Source organism: Crotalus tigris, unplaced genomic scaffold, assembly GCF_016545835.1.
Source record: "Crotalus tigris isolate CLP2741 ecotype Arizona unplaced genomic scaffold, ASM1654583v1 scf7180000019944.6993514239:2294586, whole genome shotgun sequence".
Lineage (NCBI taxonomy): Eukaryota > Metazoa > Chordata > Lepidosauria > Squamata > Viperidae > Crotalus > Crotalus tigris.
The window spans coordinates 2,038,682-2,063,240 of NW_024097783.1; the positions used below are offsets into that span (position 1 = coordinate 2,038,682).

At 37.0% G+C, this 24,559-nt stretch overlaps 1 protein-coding gene across 2 annotated transcripts in view; it reads right to left on the minus strand.

Moving 5' to 3' along the window:
- Nucleotides 1–8,940: 8,940 nt before the first annotated feature.
- The window catches only part of ALCAM (activated leukocyte cell adhesion molecule), a 135,823-nt gene continuing 120,204 nt past the window's right edge, over nucleotides 8,941–24,559 (minus strand). For both annotated transcript variants that reach the window (XM_039365023.1, XM_039365022.1), the window contains 3 exons: nucleotides 23,543–23,660; nucleotides 15,861–15,977; nucleotides 8,941–11,185 (listed from right to left, as the gene is read on the minus strand). In XM_039365023.1, the coding sequence (XP_039220957.1) occupies nucleotides 15,890–15,977; nucleotides 23,543–23,660 (206 nt within the window). In that variant the 3' untranslated portion in view covers nucleotides 8,941–11,185; nucleotides 15,861–15,889. The remainder of the gene's footprint in view (nucleotides 11,186–15,860; nucleotides 15,978–23,542; nucleotides 23,661–24,559) is intronic.

Here is a 24,559-nt window from a genome sequence, read left to right on the forward strand (position 1 = left end):
CCACCACCCTCCCCCCCTCTGCCTGGACTTTCAGCACAAGAGGTCAGAGGCATAATGGGAGAGATTGTAGTTCAAATGAGAGAGGAAATGAAGCAATTTGCCTCACAGATTAAATCAGAAATTAAATCTGATCTTAAAGAAGAGATAACGGGGATAAAGACTAAATTGCAAGAAAATAATAATGATTTACGACAAGATATACTTGCAGCAGTTTCAGGTTTGGCTACTGTGGTGGTTAAGCTCGATGCAAGGCTTGAGGAAGTGGAAAACAAAGTTGATTCCTTTGATGATAAAATTCAAGATGTGGAAAGGAAGGTGGAGTCCTCACAAGAAGATATTTTGATGTTTCAGTACAGACAGATGGAGTATGCCCTGAGGATTAGAGGCCTCAAGGAAGATATGAATCAAGATTTGGTGGAGGTGGTCCTTACTGATCTGGCAGTGGCCTTGGATATGGATAAAGGAGAATTACATAGAGAAGTGGAAAAAATTTATAGACTTAACTCCTGGATTGCTAAGCAGAAGAATTTGCCTAGAGATGTGGTGATTTATTTTACAAAGAAGTCCCTGCGGAATGAGATTATACAAGCCTTTTACAACAAAAGATTTCAGATTGCTGCCCAAGATGTTATCATTCTAAAGGAAATCCCATCCAAAATTTTAAGAAGCAGGAAAGACTTTGCTTTTTTAACCAATGAGCTCAAAGCTAGATTGATGCCATTTAGATGGGAAATTCCGATGGGTATTGTTTTGAGCCATGCGGGGACACGCTACAGATTGAATACAGTTGACAAAGCTAGAGAGTTTTATACTTCGGTCCTGGGTGCAGGCTCAACTCCATCTGGTCAGAAATCTCCGAGTGGCAAGGAAGTCGAGCAGCAATCTGAGGCATTAGGTTTGGTTTCCGCTGGAATGATACAAGCTGAAAGGCAACGCCAGATGGAGGTTAAAGAGCAGAGGATGACTCGTGCAGCTTATAAGCGTAAAGAGAAGGAGCAACGTAAAAAAGAGCCCAAAGAGAATTCTTCTGGAAGTGCATCACCGCCGGTGGGAGGACCAAGACCCAAGAGTTATGCAACACATGTAGCTCTTTCAGATCTTGATGGTGTCTTCTCCAGGCTGCGTGCCAAGGGAGATGGCAAAGTTTTTGACCTGGAATGTTAATGGATTGAATTCTCCTCAGAAACAGAAAAAAATCTTTTATTATTTGAAGCAACATACCAATGATGTTATTTGCTTACAGGAAACTCATATTTTATTTAAAGATCAGAAATATTTAGTCAATGCTCGTTTGGGATCTCATGTTATATCTTCTGCTCCTGGGAAGAAAGGGGGAGTTGTTATATATGTTAAACAAAACCTACCAGCTTGTCTGGTAGAATCAGATCCCCAGGGGAGATATGTGATGATTGAACTTGGTATATATGGTAAGAAAGTACTTATAGTGGGACTTTATGCTCCAAATCAACAACAGGAACAATTTTATAAGCAGTTACATCAAAAAATAACATTGCTTGACTATAGATCAGTGGTATTAATGGGTGATTGGAATGGTGTCTTAGATATACAAAGGGACAAGAAAGGTTCCTCTCCTTTTCTTAAACAAGCAAGGTTACCTAAAGCTTTTTTTGATATGAAGGAAGACTGGGAATTAAGGGATTATTGGCGGGAATGTAATCAAGAGGAGAGAGATTTCACTTTTTTTTCTGATAGACACCAATCTTTTTCAAGAATTGACTTTTTTTTGATTACTACGGATTTGTATAATAAAGTAAAGAATGTAAAGATTTTTCCTAGATCACTGACGGATCATAGCCCAGTTTGGATGGAGCTGACTCAAGAGAAAGAGGAAAGGAGATCCTGGAGAGTTAATGAAAATTTGTTCAGACAAGAGAAGAATGTTCAAAAGTTAAAGGAGTGTTTAAAGGACTATTTTGCTTTGAACATGTATAAGGGGACTTCAATGTCAATGGTATGGGATGCAGGTAAAGCATTTATGCGTGGTGTTTTGATAAAAATGAATAATTGTCATAAGCGGAAGCAGATTCAGAAACGTAGAGAACTTGAAGATGAAATTAAATCAAAAGAAAGGGCCTTGATTCTAAATCCTTCTGATGAAAGTATTAAAGAATCTGTAAAGTTACTAAGGTCACAATTTAATATGTTGATAGCAGATCAAGCAGCAACCAATTTATTGTTTATGAAACAAAATACATTTTGTAATGCTAATAAGCCTGGGAGATGGTTGGCTTATCAATTAAGAAAGAAACAGAGACAGAGAATAATAGAGAAAATAAATTACAAGGGTAAATTAGTTTCTCAGAAGGAATTGATTAAAAAATCTTTTTTGGATTATTATCAAAAGTTATACAAATCTACTAATGTGCAACTGCTAGATATAAATAAATATTTAGCTGAGGCAAGTTTTCCTAAACTGACTGAGGATCAGAAACATGAAATTAATGGCTTAATTACTAAGGAGGAAATTGCCTCAGCAATTCAACAATTGAAACTAGGGAAAGCACCGGGTACGGATGGGTTAACAGCTGTTTATTATAAAGCTTTAATGGAGGAGATGATCCAACCACTAAATGATCTTTTTAATGGTATCTTACAGGGTTTAGAGATTCCTCCTTCATGGCGTAGTGCTTTTATATCATTGATTCCAAAGGAGGATCAAGATCTTACTTTACCAAAAAATTATAGGCCTATATCTCTTTTAAATGTGGATTATAAGATATTTGTAAAAATCTTGGTAAATAGGCTTATGAGGGTGGCGCATCATCTTGTGCATAAAGATCAATCAGGGTTTATAACAGGAAGGTATATGAAAAATAATGTTAGACAAATTATTAATCTATTAGAATATTTAGACAAGAACAACCAAGTTCCTGCAGGGCTCATATTTTTAGATGCTGAAAAAGCATTTGATCAATTGAATTGGCATTTTATGCTAAGAGTAATGGAAGAAATGAATTTTGGCGAAAAGATATTACAAGCTCTTACGGTAATATATCAAAAACAAATGGCACAACTTATTGTTAATGGAGGTTTGTCGGAGGTTTTTACAATAGAGAAAGGTACTAGACAGGGGTGTCCTTTATCGCCATTGTTGTTTGTTTTAACACTGGAAATATTATTGATCAAAATTCGAGAGTCTCAGGAAATTAAAGGAATAGAAGTTAACAAAAAAGAATATAAGTTGAGAGCTTTTGCGGATGACTTGGTTGTTACTTTGTCGCAACCTGATTATTCTGCAGTAAACTTATTACAGTTGATTCATCATTATGGTTTGGTTTCGGGTTTCAAGATTAATGTAAATAAGACTAAAATCTTACCTAAAAATATGTCTAGTCAGGAGAAGCAGATTTTGGCTAACTTGACGGGTTTTGAGATTGTTAATAAGGTAAAATATTTGGGGGTGATGTTGTCTGTTTCTAATGTAAAATTATTTAAAAATAATTATGAAAGGTTGTGGGTCAGGGTACAGAAGGACTTGAAGAATTGGGAGAAGTTGCAATTATCCCTCATGGGAAGAATTGCAGTGATAAAAATGAATATTCTACCCAAGTTTCTTTTTTTGTTTCAAATGTTACCGATTTTGAAAAATGAGATTAATTTAAGTGAGTGGCAGAAGGGTCTTAATAAATTTATTTGGGCAGGGAAAAAGCCAAGGGTTAAGTTTAAAATTATGCAAGACTTCCGTGAGAGGGGTGGACTTAAGGTACCAAATTTGAAATTATATTACGATGCGGTGGTCTTAACACTAATCAGTGATTGGGTAAATTTGACAAATCCTGAGATACTTCATTTAGAGGGATGGGATTTACTTTATGGGTGGCATGCCTATTTAATATTTAATAAAAAAATGGACTGGGTCTTTAAATCTCATATTTTAAGAATTTCTTTACTTAGGATTTGGAGAAAATATTATAAAAGTGATTTTAAAGTTCCATTATGGGCTATACCTTGGCATGCGATAGAAGGAATAAAAAGAGGAGTAAAAATGGACATGGTGTCTTATAGTCAGTTACTTAGATGGGATGGGCAAAACTGGCAGTTAAGATTACGGGAAGATTTAGCGCAAGAAAATATTATTTATTCTTGGTTTCAATATAGGCAACTAGTAGATAAATGGAAGGTGGATTGTAAATTGGGTTTTCTTAGAGAAGATGGAAATCTTATTAAGCAAGTCAAGGATCAAAGACAAACCCATATCAAGAGAATTTATGGGGTATTAGTTGAAATGGACTCAGAAACGGAATTAATTAAAGATTGTATGATTAGATGGGCGCAGAATTTTGGTGTCCCAGTCTCATTGGACATTTGGGAAACCATTTGGGTGAGAAATGTCAAATTTACACAAGCACAGAACCTTAGGGAGAATTTTTATAAAATGTTTTATAGATGGCACCTTGATCCACAAAAAATGTCTCTTATGTACCCTGACGTGCAACCCAAATGTTGGAGATGTGGTTATAAGGATGCTTCCTATTATCATATTTGGTGGTCATGCAGAGAGATAAAAGCATTTTGGATCAAAATATGGTGGAATATCCAGAGAATTTTTAGAAGGAGGGTAAAATTTACTCCGCAATTATTTTTGTTAGGCATTGTTACAGATTGTGATACAAAGGAGGTTGTATTGATGTTAAATTTGATTACAGCCGCTAGGCTGTTAGTAGGACAATATTGGAAGAAGGAATCTTTGCCTACATTGCAGGAATGGTTTCTTAAGGTAGCTTATCTGGCGGAAATGGCAAAGATTTCGGCTTTCTTAAAGCAACAAACGCAAGAGAAGTTCCTTGCTGTTTGGGACAAATGGATAAAATTTATACAATTTAGATTGGGTATACAAAAATATTACATAGCTTTTTTATAAGTTTTATTTATATATATATATATAGATATTTTTTATATATATATATATAAATATAAATTTTTTAATTTAATTTTTTATTTTTATTTCTTAATTTTTAATTAAGCCTATATTCTGCTCTGGGAAGCTCAGGGGGGGGGGAAGGGAGGGTTTTTGTGAGGGGTGGGGGATGGTTTTTTTTTTTTATATGTAATGTTTAGTTTCTTTTTTGTATATGTTGTTTTTTGTTTTGTATTGTTTTTGTCTTTTTGTAAAATTTATAAAACTTTCAATTAAAAAAAAAAAAAAGTCCAAGGTAATTTTATTTCCATATTAAACATTATATATCATGTACATATAAAACAAATGACAATGCATTTATGTGCTAATAGTCCTTTTGACTGAAGTGTAATGGTTACCATTATAATATCATTATCACATCTTTCCACTTTATCGGGGGTCCATTGCACTTTTTGTCTGCAATCCCCAAAAGATGCAATTTAATGCCATTCTGGTTAAGCTGACATGAAAAATCTACTGTTCACCTGAAAATATCTTGGACTTCTAGAAACATTGCTTTTGATTATTATAAATGGGATTCTACTCTCCTTAAAACAATTCTATGACAAGGATATTTTCCTAGATTTGTGGCAGCAGATTTCTGCTTGAAGTTAAAGCCTCAGTCAGGCTTTAATTGGTGTGAGAATTAAGGCCTTACCAGGAAGGAGGCTTGTTAACAGTACTGTGCCCATATCAACAGCAATGTGCCCAATCTGGAGCTCCCTTTGATTATGACTAAGATAAAGCTAGTCAGGTATACAGTATCTAGACTGCTGATGGATAGAACTTCTTATTGTAGTAAGAAGTAGTTGGTACTTGAACAGCAGCAATTTAGATGTCTGGATATCACCTATAAAGCACCACTCACTGGCACAGGTACATATTAGCGACTGCCTTTTTCACACTGAATGTTCTCTGAGATTGTCTAAAGTGGCAACCACATATATTCTTGTTCTTTCAAGAGATGAAAATGGGCCATAAGACAATCTTCTTAGCGGTCAATTATCATGTTTTTAAAAACATTGTTTTCATTTGCCCACCTGGCTCCTTCTCACTCCTGGACTTCTGAAAGAGTTAGACTAACAAAGTTGGAAGGGACCTTTTTTGTTCATCTAGTCCAGTGGTGGTGAACCTATGGCACGGGTGCCAGAGGTGGCACTCAGAGCCCTCTCTGTGGGCACACGCACCATTGCTCCAGTTCTAGGCCTTCAGCTGGGTTTTATAAAACCTTTTCGCTTTAGGCCTCCACCACCATGTGCAAAAAAAAAAAAGATTCAATCAGTCAATTTCAACTTCTTATGGGAAAAAAAGATCTTGCAAAGTTGGAATTGATTGATTGAACTTTTTAGTCCCACCCAGTCTGCTGTTACCACGGCAGCCATGCCCAACCAATGGGCCACACCCACCCGGCACCCGGCGATGCATAAATAGGTTTTGGGTTGCAGTTTGGCACTCGGTCTCTAAAAGGTTCGCCATCACTGATCTAGTCCAGCCTCCTCCTCAAGCAGCAGACCATATACCATTTCTGACAAGTGGCTGTCCAGTCTTTTCTTGAAAGCCTCCAGTGACATCTTATAAAGGCTGTTCCATTGGTTGATTGTTCTCACTGTCAGAAAACTTTTCCTTATTTCGAAGTTAAATCTCTTTTTTGATCACTTTCCATCCATTGTTCCTTGTCTGGCCTTTGGGTGCTTTGGAAAATAGTTCTCAATATGCTTCTTTTTCATGGGTCATTAAATTGGGATTGGCTGAAGGTTTGAGATTTGACTGTATTTTATTTGAAAGATTAGAATTTTGGCCTATGAAAAACCTTTTTTTTGTATTGTGCTTCGTCGCAGTCAGCAAAATGTTCAGACTGGATTTGGTATTTTTATCCACCTATCGAGTCCTTCCCAAAGACTTGGGATAGGCAGATGTTGTTTGATGGTGTTATCACAGGATGTAAGCTATTCCAAGTAAAGCTGCCTTTTGCAATTGACTGATGGTGGTTTTATCAATGTCAATCATGTTCAAGTGGTGCTCCAAATATTTTGGGATTGTACTCAAAGGTGCTTAGTATCATTGGGAGTATCTTTGCTTTCTTTTGCCTCAGAAATTCTACTTCTATTTGCAGGTTTTTGCATTTTATTATTTTTTCTTGTTCTTTCTTTCCTATTCTGTTAATTCCAGTATTGCCTCCACTATCCAGAATTTTTTGCCTTTTTTTTTTACAGTTGTTAAATCTGGGGATTTATGTGGCAGATGCTTGTCTGTTTGAATTCTAAGGTTCTAAAGTACTTTAACTTATTGATTTTCTATTACATTGTCTGTTTTATGGTCCCACCAGTTCTTGCTTTGAAGCAAATAGTATTTTTTGCAGATATTCCAACTCATCATTTGCTAATTTGTTATATCATTTTTGTAGTCCATCTGTGCAATCTTCTTGATAGCATTTTCTGTTTGGTACTGTATTATCAATTCTGGTTTTACAGTATATGCATTTGTTCTTAAGGCTTGGTCTTATGCAGCCAGATTTAGTCCCTCTGTCTCTTTCAACTTTCCTGATATTATTACCTCTGCCCTATGGAAAAAATTAGTTGGCCGTCAGACTAATATCTTTCAGCACAAATGTTCCTGTGATAGAAATATTTAATCCACTGACTAGTTTCTACATGTTTAGCTATATGTATTTAACCTTTTAGGAACTCTTAGCAGCTATCATTCTGCCAGCTTTTCAAAACAATCCTTCCTATCAAATTGTTTTTTTCCTAACTGGTCCAGAGCCAATCCAGTAAAACATTATCTCCCACAAAATACTGGTAAAATCAATCATATTTAAGGGCAGCGCTTAAGATTGTTGGATGAGCACTCCAGTGACAGGGGATTTATTCAACTTTTCTCTAGAAAAATGTAGAGAAGATATCCTTCTCTTTGATACCCTTTTCCTTGTTTGCACTTTCCAAATGGAAAAGGCAATATCTTAAAATCCCTAAGACAAAGAAAAGTTGTTTTAAGTACTGAATAGCCTAAAATCACATCAGGGTGATTGAAATTTAATTGGTAGCTGGGTTAGTAAAGGTTATTTACTTTCTATTGCTTGCAATAGTAAAGTTTCTATTCTTGCCTGTCTTGCAAACAATGCCACACAATTTTTTTTAAAAAAATTATAAACAAATAAGAGGAATGTTCCATTAAACTTTAAAATTGAAAGTTACAGCACTTGTTTTTGTGAAGTACTTAAATAGATTTAAACTTTTCTAGATGGAGACTATTCAACATTTTCTCTTCCAAGGGAATTATGTTTTGCCAAACCTTATCCTTATTCATAATTTTGGAAATAATGAAATTACTCCTGTAAGACAATTGATATTTCTTTCTAATTTAATGGGAAAAAGAAAGAAAAAGAAGAGTAGATGGGAATTAGAATAGTAGAATGTTAATACTTCACACTGAAACCAGGTTCTGGCTTAAATTTAGAATTCTATCCTGCTATTTTTATTTTTAATGATTATTAGCCAAAGATGCAACTCACATGGAAGTAATTTTACTGGATTTTGAATTTAAAGAATGGTCTAAAATGAATCACTTTTTCTGTCACTGAAATATTAAATTAACAAGCATTTTCAATAAAACGTGATGTTGTTTACTTTTACATTGAAATAATAAGCATGCACAAATGGCTGAACCATGTTCATAATCATGAATGTTAATTTTATCTTAATATATTGGAGAATACAGTTTTGAATAAAGATGCTGGATAAAAAACCAAACTGTAAATTTCTTCAGGGCTTAATAATGAAAGAGAATAAAAATAAAATAAAACAAATACCTCACAATTAACAGTTAAATTCTACCTTTAAATATATTAACTTTCATAAATTATATAAAGAGTAGGTAAATCAAAGATAAATAAAATGCATGAAGGTGTTTCATTTGGCACATGTCAAAATATCTGAAAAAAGCTGAAGATTCATGCCACCACAATGTCCAAAAATTTATTTTATACACAAATAATATCTTTGAACTGAAATGTCACACCGGAATGGGAAAACATACTTCATTTTTATTGTCTTTCAGGCATTAATGGCAACAATTAATTTGTACTGTAGATTTCTGTAACATGTTTAGCATGAATTCTGAACAGTAGAGCAGGCACCTCCCCAAAAAAGTAACAGTGGTAAGTAAATAGACTTTAGAAATATGAGAGTTTTAGTCCTTTTTCATGCTGACACTGGATGGATGCAGAATTTAAGCACTTCCACTTTTTTTTCTTTCAGTTTCAAGCATGGTCAAGCAGTCATGTGAATCATTTTATTTTTTATTAATAGAGCAAAGAGATTTCCTTTCCTAAATGGGAATACCTTCGTATTTATTTTTATATTTCATATTATCCAAGGCCACTTTAAATCTTGTTTCCCCCTTTCCTGTATTTATAACAGTTGATTTTTTTCTTAAAGGTAGTGATGACTTCACATCAGAACAAATTATATATAATCTTTTTTGCATGTGTTCACATTTTATTTTGGAAAACAGGTGCTTAAAAATTTTAGAATCATTGTAAACAAATTCTAAAAAAGGAAAAGGAGAAAAAGAAAAAAAAATCACAGTATTTACATAGATTTCATAAATGGCTTAGCCATACAGAACACAAGACTTTGGTTTTATCCCCCTTTTAACTTTGGTTTAACATTTATCAAGATTTGTTGTTACATTGCCAAATAAAGCCTTCCCCAGTGCAGAGAGGACTTTTTACAGGATTCTTGTGAAATATTTTTATACACTATTGAATTTCTAAAACATTTCATGTATTTAATTCATGCCAATACATTATAGGAAGGTTTTATTTAAGATATTAGTCACTACTGCCCAAACATTTAACATTTTACAAATTCACAACAGTTTCTCCCCCCTCTCCTATGTGGCAAAATGCATTTCCTAATGTCCATCTCCTTTTCTCTCCTAAGCAACTTTCCAATAAGCTAGAGACTCATCCTTTTCCCCAGAATCATAAATTGGTAAACCAAACTATATACTTATTCTAATTCTATCTCCCTGCTGATTAAAAAAAGTTATTATATCCTCCCAAATGCTAGTTTTCTGCTAAAAGAGGAAACATTGCTAAACACTATTTCTCCTGATCTATCCAAATGTTTCTTTTTATGCTAACTTTCTAAAAAAATTCTCAAGCTTAAAACAGGTCTACAAAGTTACAGTCTTGAGTGTAACTAAAGATACATAGATTTCATTGTATTGTTACAATTTCTGTACTTTTGATAAATTATGTACCAGTTAAAAACACTAAAATCATCTCAAGGTGCAATATCTGTAGTGTTGTTAACAAAAACATACACATACACACAAAAATATATATATTCTATTTTGTGGAAAAATGCAGCTTAAGTATGATCACTTAAAAAAAGAAAGAAAAAACCTCCAATTATTTGTTTCCTTTTTGAAATTTAAAAAAACAAAGGTAATTTTAAGGCAGTGGAAAACAAAAAAAAAAATCTGAACTAATTATTAATTCCAGTCATTCATACTATATATCATGTAACTGAAAAAAAAAGTTTTTCAGAATGCTATCAATAAAAAGATTTTCCTGTCTAAAAAAGACTTCATAATACACATTGGTATACACAATAACATGAATCTTGAATAATACCTGATTACCCTTTGACAGTTATGTACATGTTATTAATAGTTTAGCAGATTTTTATTATATTATAAAGTGGTTAGTTTGATTTTTTCTATTTTTCCCCTTACAGATTTTTTAAATATTTTTTTCTTACAGTGATTTTTGAAAAGCAAAAAAATGTTTCATTTTTCCATAAGGCAATTTTATAAATTAAATACTCACTGTGCAAAGTAGATTTACTGATAGCAGTCAGAATTAGAAATGTACCTCTTTAAAGGGTGCAAAAAACGTTGAAAATAAAAACATTACACTATACATCAGATTACGAGCAACTCCCAGAACAAAGCCTTACAGTGTATAAAAATAGCTACGTAAAAAATTTACATAAAGGCAAACCAAAAGTAATCTTCAGTGCAGACATTTACAAAAAATAATATATATATTCAAACTGAACACAATTTTGACCTATTATTACGGCTGTTGCCAAAATTAGTTTTGCTGAAATTTTGTAAGCTTGAGAAAAGTGGATATATAATTTTTGAAAACTTGAAACAATGATCTGTATAATACTTGAACCATGAAAAGCCGTCACATCTTCTTACATATCTTAAACATAATCCATGTTCATGCTTCTGTTGGTCTATATTTATTTTCTAAAAACAGAACAAAGACAGTAAATAAAGAAGATCCGGTATAAATGTGGCATAAAGGGCACAGAAGGATATGGTTGAAATTTTATTTTCTAATGTAACTGGCAATTAGTTAAAGAAAATTGCTCCATGACTGTTCATTTCTGTAATACTAGAAAGTTCTTGTTGATATATTGTTTAAATTGAATGGTGTAAGAAAAAGTAGGGAGAAAACATAAACAACTGAATAATGACAGCGGCATGGAAATTAACAGGAAAAGCAGCATACTACATATCCTACCTTGTTTCCAGAAAGTTATGATAGTTTCCAGAAATAGTTTAACACTGTTCCCCAATTACACTGCTTTTAAGAATTTTTCAAAAATTAGTTGAGAACATTCATACTGAACTATCTCAACTTGTACATTGCTTTGTGCTTATAAAGCAGATAACTAATGATTTTTTTTCCTGAGATTTAGTGAGGGAAACAGAAGACTGTGAGGAACTGTCTTCCAATATTTGAAGCTCTGTCATGTAGAAGATGAAGAATAGTTAAGAATTTCCAGAAGTCAGTACAAGAAAATATAGATTTACATTTACAAGATTGTGATGTGACATCAAGAAAAAAAATCAGGTTTTGGCAACCTGCTCACGTTTACGACTGATTGTAGCATCCGCAGTCACATGATCACATTTTTCTACCTTTTTTCTGATTTATGGCAAAAAAAAAAAAACCATTGGGAAAGTTGTATTTCATTAACAGCCACACAATTAGCTTAACAACCATGTGATGGTGATTAGCTTAATGACTGCTATAAAACTTGTCATTAGAGTGGGTCTGACTCGACTTGCAATGACTTATAATGGAAACTCTTGTCCCAACTGTGATTGTAAGTCAAGGACAATCTGTATATACCATCAAGTTGGTGTCAATTTTTCATAACAACACAGACAGATTTTTCTCCAGGAGGATCTGTTTCCAACCTATTTCTTCAGGAAATCTAATTGACAGCATGATATAAATCCTGATTAACAGGTAAGTTTCCAGGACACTTGGACTCATTCTGTATGTACATACACTATTTAAGCATAAATACTGGCCAAATAATTGTGCATTTCTAAAACCGGGAGGCCTCTTCTCTTCCCTGATAGAACCATGTAAAATTTTAATTAATATTTTAATAGCTATTACTCCTGCCTAAAAATTTCAAGCCATGTTACACAACAGTCACAATGTGAAATGGCAGAAAATGTAACTGTGCATCAATGGTGGCATCCAGACTGTAATGTAAGAGAGTTACCTGTAAAATCAATAAAACGTTGACAGTGAACCTTGAAGTTTTATGATCACACGTATGATTTCAGAAATCAACCTTTTCTTTGAAATGGCACAAAATCAGCACATCGGAATGAACCAAATTGTTGATCTAGACTTTCTCACTGCCTACATAGATGCTTAATATTTCCTCCTGGTCGTGTATTTCAGACTTGGAATGAGTCGAATCAACTGCTTGCATGGAGTTCCTGGTTCATTCAGTGAGTGTAAATCAGAAGTACTTATATTGTGACAGCTACAGTAACAAAATCTTACTAACCTCTCTTACTTTATTCCCTCTCTTACTTTATTTTCATGTGAACTAGAGACACGCTTGTCTGAGACATTTTCTCAAATTAGTTTCTTAGCCTGGCTGAAACCCCGCTTAACCAACTGTTGCCATGATAGTAACTTTTCCTGTTTTTCTTCAAAGCTACTCCCTATGCTCTCTACGAGATTGTCTAAGACAGCACTGGTTCAGCTGGCTATAAAGTGCAACTTATAGCATATTTTAGAGCATATTTTTTCCTAAACATAGACAATCCCAACAAACTATTGCTGCTGAAGGCACTTTAAATTTTAAATGGCTAAACATTATTTATTTATTTATTTAATTTTATTTATATGCCGCCAATCCCAAAGGACTCAGGGCGGCGTACAAAATTAAAACAATCATCTAAGAATAAAACAATAAAATAATACAATCATACCACAAGTCCGATCATATCCCGCCCCCCCCCCGGGGACATCAGCCCCAGGCCTGCCGGAACAGGAGAGTTTTAACGGCTTTCTTAAAGGCCGGCAGGGTGGGAGTTGTTCGAACCTTGGGGGAAAGTTGATTCCACCAGGTCGGAGCCACCACAGAAAAGGCCCTTCCCCGAGGGCCCGCCAGCTGACATTGTCTGGCCGACGGGACCTGAAGGAGGCCCAATCTATGGGACCTCACCGGTCTCTGGGAACTGTGCGGCAGTATGCGGTCCTATAAGTAACCTGGCCCTATGCCATGAAGGGCTTTAAAGGTGATAACCAACACCTTGAATTGCGTCCGGAGACCCACAGGAAGCCAGTGCAGCTCGCGGAGGATAGGTGACACATGGGCGTACCTTGGCGCGCCCACAATTGCTCTCGCGGCTGCATTCTGAACCAACTGCAGCCTCCGAACGCTCTTCAAGGGTAGCCCCATGTAGAGCGCATTACAGTAATCCAGTCTTGAGGTGACAAGGGCATGAGTGACTGTGAGTAAAGACTCTCGGTCCAGATAAGGCCGCAACTGGTGCACCAGGCGAACCTGGGCAAAGGTCCCCCTGGCCACAGCCGATAGATGTTGTTCCAAATTTAGCTGTGAGTCCAGGAGGACACCCAACTGGCGTGCCTGCACTGAGGGAGGTAAATTTGCCTCACCCAGGACTAATGATGGACCATCCAGTTGACCTTTGGGAGGCAAGACCCAGAGCCACTCGGTCTTGTCAGGGTTGAGTCTAAGCCTGTTCACCCCCATCCAGACCCTCACATCTTCCAGGCACCGGCACATCACGTCGACTGCTTCACTGAAAGGACACGGGGTGGAGATATATAATTGGGTATCATCCCCGTACTGATGATACCTCACCCCATTGTCGCTGAATGATCTCACCCAGTGGTTTCATGTAGATGTTAGAAAGGAGGGGGGACAGGACCGAGCCCTGAGGCACCCCATGATCGAGGCGCCTAGGGGTCGATCTCTGTCCGCCCACCAACACCAACTGCGACCTGTCAGAGAGGTAGGAGGAGAACCACCGCAATACGGTGCCGCCCACCCCCACCTCTCCGAGACGACACAGAAGGATACCATGGTTGATGGTATCGAAAGCCGCTGAGAGGTCAAGAAGCACCAGGATAGAGGAATGACCCCTATCCCGGGCTCGCCAGAGGTCATCGGTCAGTGCGACCAAAGCAGTCTCAGTGCTGTAGCCGGGCCTGAAACCAGATTGAAAAGGGTCCAGATAATTAGTTTCATCCAAGGATCGCAAGAGTTGGGACGCCACCACCTTCTCTACAACCTTCCCCACAAAGGGGAGGTTGGAGACAGGACGAAAGTTCTTCAAAACAGCTGGGTCCAGGGAAGGCTTCTTGAGGAGGGGCCTCACCACCGCTTCCTTTAAAGGTTGCGGGAAAGACCCCTCCATCAAGGAGGCATTGATTATTGCCTGGAGCCAGCCTCGTGTCACCTCCCTACTGGCAGAAACCAGCCAGGAGGGGCACGGGTCCAATAAACAGGTGGCGGCATTCATTGCCCTCACGGCCTTGTCCACTTCATCAGGGGTCACAGGCTCAAACTCGCTCCAGATAACATGACTAAGACCAGCCCCCGGCAACTCGGCTGGCACTGCCCAGTCGGAGTCCAGGTCTCTCTGAATCTGAGCGATTTTGTCCGAAAGAAACTGAACAAACTCCTCAGCTCTCCCCTGCAAGGGTTCCTCTGCCTCCTCCACTTTAAGAAGGGAGCGGGTCACCCTAAACAAGGCGGCCGGGCGAGATTCTGCGGACTCAATAAGTGCGGAAAAGTGAACACGCTGTGCTGCCCTTATCGCCACTAAATAAGTCCTAAGATAGGCTCTTAATAGTGATCGGTCAGATTCAGAGTTACTGGCCCTCCAACATCGCTCTAGATGTCTCTTGTGGCGCTTCATCTCCCGGAGCTCCTCAGTAAACCAAGGCGCCCTCCGGGGACCACCACCACAGAGAGGTTGCAAAGGCGCAATTCGATCCAGGGCCCCGGATGCCGCCTCATTCCAGACCGCAACCAGGGACCTGGACGAGTTGTGGACAAGGAAGTCAGGTATTTCCCCAAGCTCCTCCTGGAACCGATCTGGGTCCATTAGGCGCCTGGGGCAGAACCACCTAGTCGGCTCCCTCTCCCTGCGATGGGGGAGTGATGCTCTGAAGGCCAGCCTCAATAGGAAATGATCTGTCCATGACAAGGGCGAGATCTCTATTCCCCTTAATTCCAGATCATGTCTCCATTGCCCCGAGAGAAACACAAGGTCGAGTGTGTGACCACCCCTATGAGTCAGATCCTGGATTACCTGGGTCAGGTCCATGGTTGCCATGGAAGCCATGAACTCCTGCGCCGCCTCTGAGCGATCGCCAAGTGATGGTAGGTTAAAGTCCCCCAGTACCATAATTCTGGGGAACTCCACCGCCACCCCGGCTACTGACTCCAGCAACGCAGGCAGGGCTGTTGCAACGCAGCTGGGAGGTAGGTACGTCAGCAGCAAGCCCAACTGAACATGCATTTCTCTTGATAGGAATATATATAAGAAATTCTTTATTCCCTAATTTAACTATTGCAAGGATTAAATTATATTCAGAGGAGATAATACATTATAAAATTGTTAAACATACCTGGAATGGCAACCAAATGGTTTGGTATTTCAAGCTTCCAATTTATGATTGTTTTCTTCTAACTTTTTATTTTCCTCTATATTTCCAAGATCTTTATCTACATGTTTTGAAGCTGATCTGAAATAGAAATAAAAATATTAATGTCTCATCTTATTATTATATCCAGTTATTGGATAGATGCACATCATTTTGCCTTCTGCAACGTAACATTGCTCCACTACCAACACAGGAATCTGATTTTATTGCATATGAAAGACTATAAAGTAGTGAATCCTGGAATAATGTATACACAGTAACAACATTTAAATTCCATTTTGCTCTCATTTATAAACATATATACTAACTCTTTTAGCTGGAAGAACTATTAGAAGGATTTGTGTTTCCTTCAAATAATATGCATATTAATACTGAAATACTATACACACATTTTTATCATTAAAATACTCCATTTATATGGATTGAGATAATACCTGCTTTGCTGAAATCTGAACTGAAGGAAAATTAAAATGACATATCTTTCTAACTGGGTTCTCCTTCTCTGTGAAAAACTGATTTGGCAGTATTTCAATTAATTATGAGCAAGTTCTAGAAAATAAAACTATTCCACTCATAGTAGTTCATAATTCTGATACTGATTTTTCTCTCAAACATGTTTTGTCTCATCCTAATACTTATATTTTCTTTTCCAAAGCTACACTTAGGATAAAAATGTAAATGTATTTATTAGGTAGAATTTACTTATGCTATCTTTAGAAAATATATTTTGTAATGTTACACATGCTGTTTTTGCAGCTCATCATGAGAAGGACTGACCTAATTTGTATAGGCCTCCAGGTATCTCTTGAACCTAACGCTTATAAATGCATATTCACAGAAAACCCCTAGATATTCAAGAGAGGTAATGTCAGCAGTCCAACTAGGGAACCCAACAAAAGGAATCCTCAAGGTAATTAAGTCCCAGCAGGCACCACTTTATTGAGTACAGCATCTCAGAACTGAAGAAGCAAAACTAATTCTGAGATTTCCCGTGCAAAAGCTTGCTTAGTTAAACACTGGATTCCCTCTTCCCTCCCACTGGGTGTTTACATTGTCCAATAGTAATATTTCTTTTTGTTTGTTCTCCATCGAGCACCTGCGGCAATAACCTTGGCGTGGTGCAGGCTCTCACCATCCATGAATGGCTTCTTGGCATTCCATTCCCTCCCCCTTTCCTTTGGCAAGATGATGAAGCTAACAGGTATTGTAGCAATTCAGTCTTGACAGGCAAAGCAAAAGGGATGCATGACTAATTTAAACTAAGACATCCATTTTTATTTATAAATTCAGTTTTCAATTGACTGAGGGTTTGGGTAATTAAATATATTTTAAAGCTTTTATTACATAGAGAAAACTTTCACAATCTATTAGGATGAGAGGCATCTGTATCAACATGATAACATTTTAAACAGTTTGGCTTTAGGAGATAAATGGCCAAATCCACATAGGTGCTACAAATGAATTACCTTTGGGGATCCTATAACTATCACCTGTCACAAGTTCCGACTAATGAAGCACTTCAAAGAACTTTCAGGCATGTTTCCTAAAGTCTTTATATGCAGAGCTACAAATTATGCCGGTCACCATTGGACTAATTGATGCCAGAATCTGAACTTCCGGTCGCTGGCATCAAGCTTTCCTTGCTCAACCCCTCCCTTCTCATGCAGTCACAGGTCACATTATCCAATTAGTGAGAAGGTCAAACGTTTACTTCCTCTTTCTTTCCCGGGCTTTTTTCCCCCGCCCAGTCTAAGCTAAGTATTAACCCAATAAATGCCAGACAGTTTTGCATATTGTCAAAGCAAGAATATACAGTATTTGCAGCATTGACATCACCTCTTCTAAAGAAAAGATGAGTGAGCTGATGTCTATGCTCAGTATGGATTTTGAGCAAAAGATATCAAGAAAGTTCAAGCGCAAAGTGCAGAGAAACAAGGGTGTAGAAATCCTGTAAAGGCATATTGTTGGAATAGGGGTATAAAACTTGATGGTTTTTTGGGTTAGAAAACTGCTGCAGATATTTTAGAAAAAGAAATTGAACTCATAAATAATATGAAGGCATATAACAGAGAAACCATGTTATAATAATAATAAAATTGAAAAGAACCTTGGAGGTCATCTAGTCCAACCCCTTGCTCAGGTAAGAAACGCTATACCACAGTGGTGGCGAACCTATGGCATGCGTGCCAAAGGCAGCACTCAGAGCCCTCTCTGTTGGCACATGCGCCACCACTGCCAGCAACAGGTCCATCAGGCCGCCACTACCACCCAGAGCAGGAGCCTCGCCCAGCACAAAGGAGGCGAAGCGGCCAACTAGCAAGCTCGAGTAGAGGTGGTAGAGCAGAGATCACCAACTATTGTTGATTGGTGGACTGGAAGAAAAGGGAGGGGGAAGCATTTTGCATGCGTGCATGTGGGCACGGGACCACGAGCACACACACGTTGTAAATGGGGCAGGGCTCATGCCTGCCCGATACTCACTAGCCCTGCCTCGTTCTTGCATGGTCATGGTATTTGCATCCTGCGGTGCGGCGGCAGCCATTTTTGTGCCTTGCCGCACAGTGGCCCATTTTTGCACCCCCAGTTTTTGCGTGCAAGAGGCAGCACTCAGAGACACCTCTCTGCCCCCCCTTGAGGGCACCACAATGCTGATGCAGCCCTGGCACTTTGCGATAAATAAGTGGGTTTGGGGTTGGGGTTTGGGGTTGGGGTTTGGGCACTCACACTCTAAAAGGTTCGCCATCGCTGCTATACCGTTTCAGACAAATGGCTGTCCAGTCTCTTCTTAAAAACTTCCAGTGTTGGAGCATTCACAACTTCTGGAGGCAAGTTGTTCCACTGATTAATTGTTTTGACTGTCAGGAAATTTCTCCTTAATTCTAAGTTGCTTCTCTCTTTGATTAGTTTCCATCCATTGCTTCTTGTCCTGCCTTCAGGTGCTTTGGAGAATACCTTAACTCCCTCTTCTTTGTGGCAACTCCTGAGATATTGGAACACTGCTATCATGTCACCCCTCATCCTTCTCTTCATTAAACTAGACATATCCAATTCCAGCAACCTTATGTTTTAGTCTTCAGTCCTCTAATCATCTTTGTTGCTCTTCTCTGTACTCTTTCTAGAATTTCAACATCTTTTCTACATCGTGGTGACCAAAACTGGATGCAGTATTACAAGCGTGGCCTTACCAAAGCATTGTAAAGTGGTATTAACACTTCATGTGATCATGATTCTATCCTTCTGTTAATGCAGCCTAGCACTGTGTTGGCTTTTTTGGCAGCTGCAGGACACTGCTGGCTCATATTTAAGTGATTGTCCACTAGGACTCTGAGATCCCTCTCACAGTTACTACTATTGAGCAAGGTGCCCCCTATACTATACCTGTACATTTGGTTTTTCTTGCCTAAATGCAGAACCTTACTTTTTTCCCCATTGAATTTCATCTTGTTAGATAGTTATTTATAGTTATAGCTATAAATAATATGTAACATAAAAAAATAGGTCATAGCTATAGATAAAAAACTTGGTGTGTTTTGGATACCATATCAGTATTTGTATGTGTGTGTGTATATATATACATATACACACACACACACACACACACACACACACACACACACACACACACAGAGTAAGCCTCTAATTAGGTCCCAGTTATTTTGTGAAATACTTTTGTTCTTAGTGGAAAATGTAGAATATTCTGATGAATAACTATAAACCTAAAATCACCTTTAACAATGCCACATATTAAAGTCTCGCCAAAGGTGGTGGTGGGGATTATATTAAAACAGAACAGACCAAAAACACACATAGAGAAATAACTTTCTGGCCTGTTTTCATCACATATGTGATGTGAATAACTGATCAGAAGTGCCTGAGAAGGATGAGAACACCAAAATTAATGAGTGGGTTATGCATTAGAGAAGATTTTAAAAATAGAAAGTACTTCCACTTCCTGGGTAGCTGTTTCTATTGAATCTTATTTTGCTAAATATGTTGTCACTGTTTTCATCAAAGCAACAACAATTATTTTATTATGGCACACATTCATGCTCAAAATAGATTACCTGTAATAATCTTTTAAGTGATTAGGTTTATTCTAAAATGATAGGTCTGGTAATTATCTATAATTTAGCAACATTCAGTTCCATCATAATCTTTGTTAATTTCATTATCAGCTTTAAATAAACTGATGATAAGCCAATTGGCCATCTTTATAAATTAATGTGAACTACTGACAACACATTTATATTATTATTGCAGGTAATAAAACAAGTTCAGCAGTAGGTATACAAATCCAGCAAATAAATAATAAAGGACAATTTGCTAATTGATTATTTTGATACATTTAAAGAAATAAATTTTAAAAAGGAAAAAGGAAATAGACTGTATGGATGGCAATAGAAGTAATAGCTAAATAAAAGCAATGTATGGACAGGTTATCATGACATAAAAACATAAAATTAATCCTAGGCCTCTGTATGTAGTAAAAGTGCCAGATCAAATTTTAAAGCAAGACAGAAAGCATTTAAAGCTTTTAAAGCCTAAGTCCTAACTGATAGTGGGATAATAATAACTTCTATACAATGTACCATTAAAATATGTTTGATATCTTAGTATTGGTTTTCTCATCCTTCTAAGATATCAGCCAATGAAAATGAATGGAAATGAACATGTGATATAATGTGATACACTATTACAGTATTAGAACAAATGCAATATGATATGTTTTAAATTATAGTGTTAGTTAATTGAATGTTAATTAAATTTCAAAATTATTTCAAACTCTCCATATGTAAAAGAAATATCTAAATTTCTAGAACTGCAGCTGTTATATAACTTTTTTTAGCTGGTCTACCAACTGCTACTGATAGAATAGCAGAAGAAATTAGGAAGAAATTTTAAGAACAGAAAAGGCCACAATCCAAGGCTACTTATTTAGTTTAGTTTTGGAAAGCAACTTCATCCACTGTAATTAAACTAATTCAGTCCTTGTTCAAGCTGAATGTCCAGAAATAGAATTGAACCCAGAAATGAACAGCTGGTCTTCTCTATAAAGTTGTGCTGTGATTTTGGCCATGGGAATAGCATGTTATCACATAGCACAGGGCTTTCTACACAGCAGACACCTTTCATGTATGCATGAAGGCTTATCAAATGACCTGAAACTTTGCATTATCAGATTTATATCAGCAGCCTTTTTATGGCTGTTGGTTCCCCAATCTAGTTCTAAGAATCACTATCAGCGGATAGAAATAAAGTCAAAAGCTATCAAGCATATGATTTTCCTGCCTTCTCAATAATAATAATAATAATAATAATAATAATAATAATAATAATAATAATAATAATGTTAGAAGGCATGTCAACGCCCACATTTAAAGGAGTCCCAGTTTACTTCAACTCATAGGGAATAACTGTGGAAAGTAACCTGCAGGCTAATGGGTTCTGCAAAGCAAAAGCAAAAACAAATCCCATTCTACTCAACTCTTCCGAGGAAAACTTGATAGGAGATGTCCAGAGCCAAGGGCATAATAAAGTATACAAAAGAGTAATTTTTATTTTGTTTTTTTACTAATAAACAAACCAGGTCTTGTTTATTTCAAACATACTACCATGTCCCTGAATAGCAAGCAGTTATGCTATTTTAAACATTAATTCAATACTAATTTGCAGTAAATAACACTACTTTTAAAATATCAACATTGAGCTGACAAAGAGCTTACTTTACAAATAAGCAAACAGATGGACTATATTTTGAATTTTTAGAGTATTGTGATACATCAGATAGTTAAGAAATCATGCTAATATGTAACGTCAAACCTCAGTTGTATAAAACATTATTTTATATATAAATTAATTTTTTTAAACAAAGGTCTTTTTTCATATCTTAAACATTTTAGCATTTCATAAAAGGATGATTTTGTGAGCTACACATAGAACTTCATGTCCTCTGAGCCTCAGTTAACATGAATTAAGGAACCACTAACAACACACGTAGCAGTTAACTTCAGGCCATGGGGGATATTTACTGATAACTATTACTCTGACAATATGATGCCTTATTTTGTCTTATTAAAGGTCCAAATGAACTAATTACAGTTACAGCATGTCCACTGCAATTACCTAGAGAGACACTGTAATTAACATGAGTGAAAAGTAATATCTATGATGATTATTTCTATCTAACAAGTGCTTCTTAAGACAACACAGTATCTACTTATTTTTAAACAATTTTGTGGTTAGTTACAACATTCAAACTTATTAATCCTATTAGCTAACCATCTAATAAGTGGTTAGAGAAAGGACTAGTCTCATAATGATATTCTATTTTTAGGTGAGGAGTAGATAAGTCCTTGCAATATTCCCATTCCCAATACACTGAATTAAGTCTATTTTTTTTTTCCTTTTGTACTCTCCTCAACATAAACGAGGTGGATAAAAATTACAGAGAGGCATTTTGTCTATGGATTAAGAGATATGCAGTTTTGGAAAAAATGCTGCAGTTTTTGAACTATTTACATAAAAGTTTATGTGCTCATGTGAAGGGCTTTTCTGCTAAATGATCAGAGTCTAATTTCTAGCATTCTGATATTTTTCTGGTAACTCTTCAGAGGCAACATGATCTGCTACATAGCATACAGAAGTCCTTAACTTACAACTGGTGATTTTATGTTTTTTCAAAATTATGATGGCTTTGGAATAAGTATTGTAAAATGTCACTTGACCCCCTGTGGTCATGTGACTGTACTATGGTTGCTTGGCAACTGATTCACATTTACAACTGGTTGTAGAAACCCATGATCATGTGGCCAAAAAAAACAGTCAATTGAAAAGATTGGGTTCACTTACCAACTGTGCTGTTATTTAATGACATGATTTGCTTATTGATTGCTATAAAAATGTCAGAAAAAATGGGTTCAGTCACATGGGTATCTCAACTAATGATCACAATGAGTTATGAGTGGATATTAGGTTGAGGAGAACTTGTCAGCAGCTCTGATCAGTCATTGACTGGGCTCTTGTGTTTGTGATTAAGTAATCTAGCTTCTGACTGATATACCTGTCTAAAATGCAGTGGATGTGTTAAAACACTGTTGATGAAAGTGGATTTATGTCATCCATAGGTGATGAAAGTGGATTTATGTCATCCATAGGTGAGTGAATAATTATTTGGATTTACTTAATTGATTTGTAAATTATTTTTACAATCTGTATTTTTCCCACTGGCGATGTTTTACCTGTATCTCTCTATCTCTATCTCTATTTCCATCTATCTTTTGTTGGACTTAAAACCACTGCTTCTGCACATGCCAGCCACAACTTCCAGTGAAATATCATGATATCAGAGAACATAGTCACTTAACCTAGAATGCGCATCCCTTTTTAATTGACACCAGCTGTGAAAGCCTACACCAGTATATCTTTTGTGCTGTCTCATTATTTATTTCTGCACTTGATACATTCATACATTTTTAAAAACCTGCAAACTGCCATGGAATTACTTTTGATAAAGGACAAAAAATATTTTAGACAAATAAATACAAAAACATACTTTGCCTATTTTTACAAAATGCTATAGAAAGCAGATTTAATGAGGTAACATATTTTATTTCCATAAAATATTAAGAATGTCAGTGAAGACTTACTTTGATTTCTTCATGTATAGCCAGTAAGCAACACCTGCAACCGTTGCTGCTAGAAGAAGACCAACCACGATTCCCACTATCAATTTTGCCTGATCATTAATATTTTCCCTATTATCATCTAAAACAAAAGAAGAAAGGGATGATGGAGTGCTTTGAAGAAATAAAATATGGAACACACACTATAGATTATAATATCTAAAAAGAATTTTTAAATTCAAAAGCTTATTTAGAAGCAGCAGCAACAACAAAAAAGTCACCATTATAAGAGCATACATATTTTACAGTATAAAGTTATCTTGGCTGCAATCCTTAAACCATTTGCCTTATCAACATTTTGGTGTTGCTCTTTTTTCACAAGGATGGCACAGATTTTACAAATGAGATTTTTGCAGTCTGAGAACTGTCTGAAAAAAATCTACCTTTGAAGCATTAGGAATAGGCAGAGCAATCCTATGCCCAATCAAGTTTTGCTAAATGAGATAAGCAATTTATCTCCAACTGTCAGCATGGAAGGAATACATTTAGTTTAGCTATTTTCCTATTGTTTGAAGCCTGGGGGTGGGGGTGGGTTCTTTTTTAGTTTAATCCTTCTTGCGTCACTCCTAGCAGACCTTCACAAGTTTCCTCTAAAGCAGTGATGGCGAATCTCTTAGAGATTGAGTGCCCAAAATCTGCCCCTACCCCGCCCACCTACTCTGCCAGCCCTGCCCCACCCCCTGCCCACACCTGTCACTGCTTCCACGGCCCACTGCAGCACCATGGCAGCACGCCCTCCGCCTATGCCCTGCAGCATCATCTGCATGCAATGGGGTGCGAGGGCAGAGTCTTGTCCCTGCTGTGCTGCTCTGCATGGGCCACACCCAGGGGAAACTCTCCTCCAGGGGACTGCTGGTGAGGTGGCCGTGGGGAGAGGCAGGGCTGGGGCAATGGCACACGTGCCCACAGAGAAGACTCTGAGTGCCGCCTCTGGCACATGTGCCATAGGTTTGCCATCACTGCTTTAAAGGCTTTTTGAGC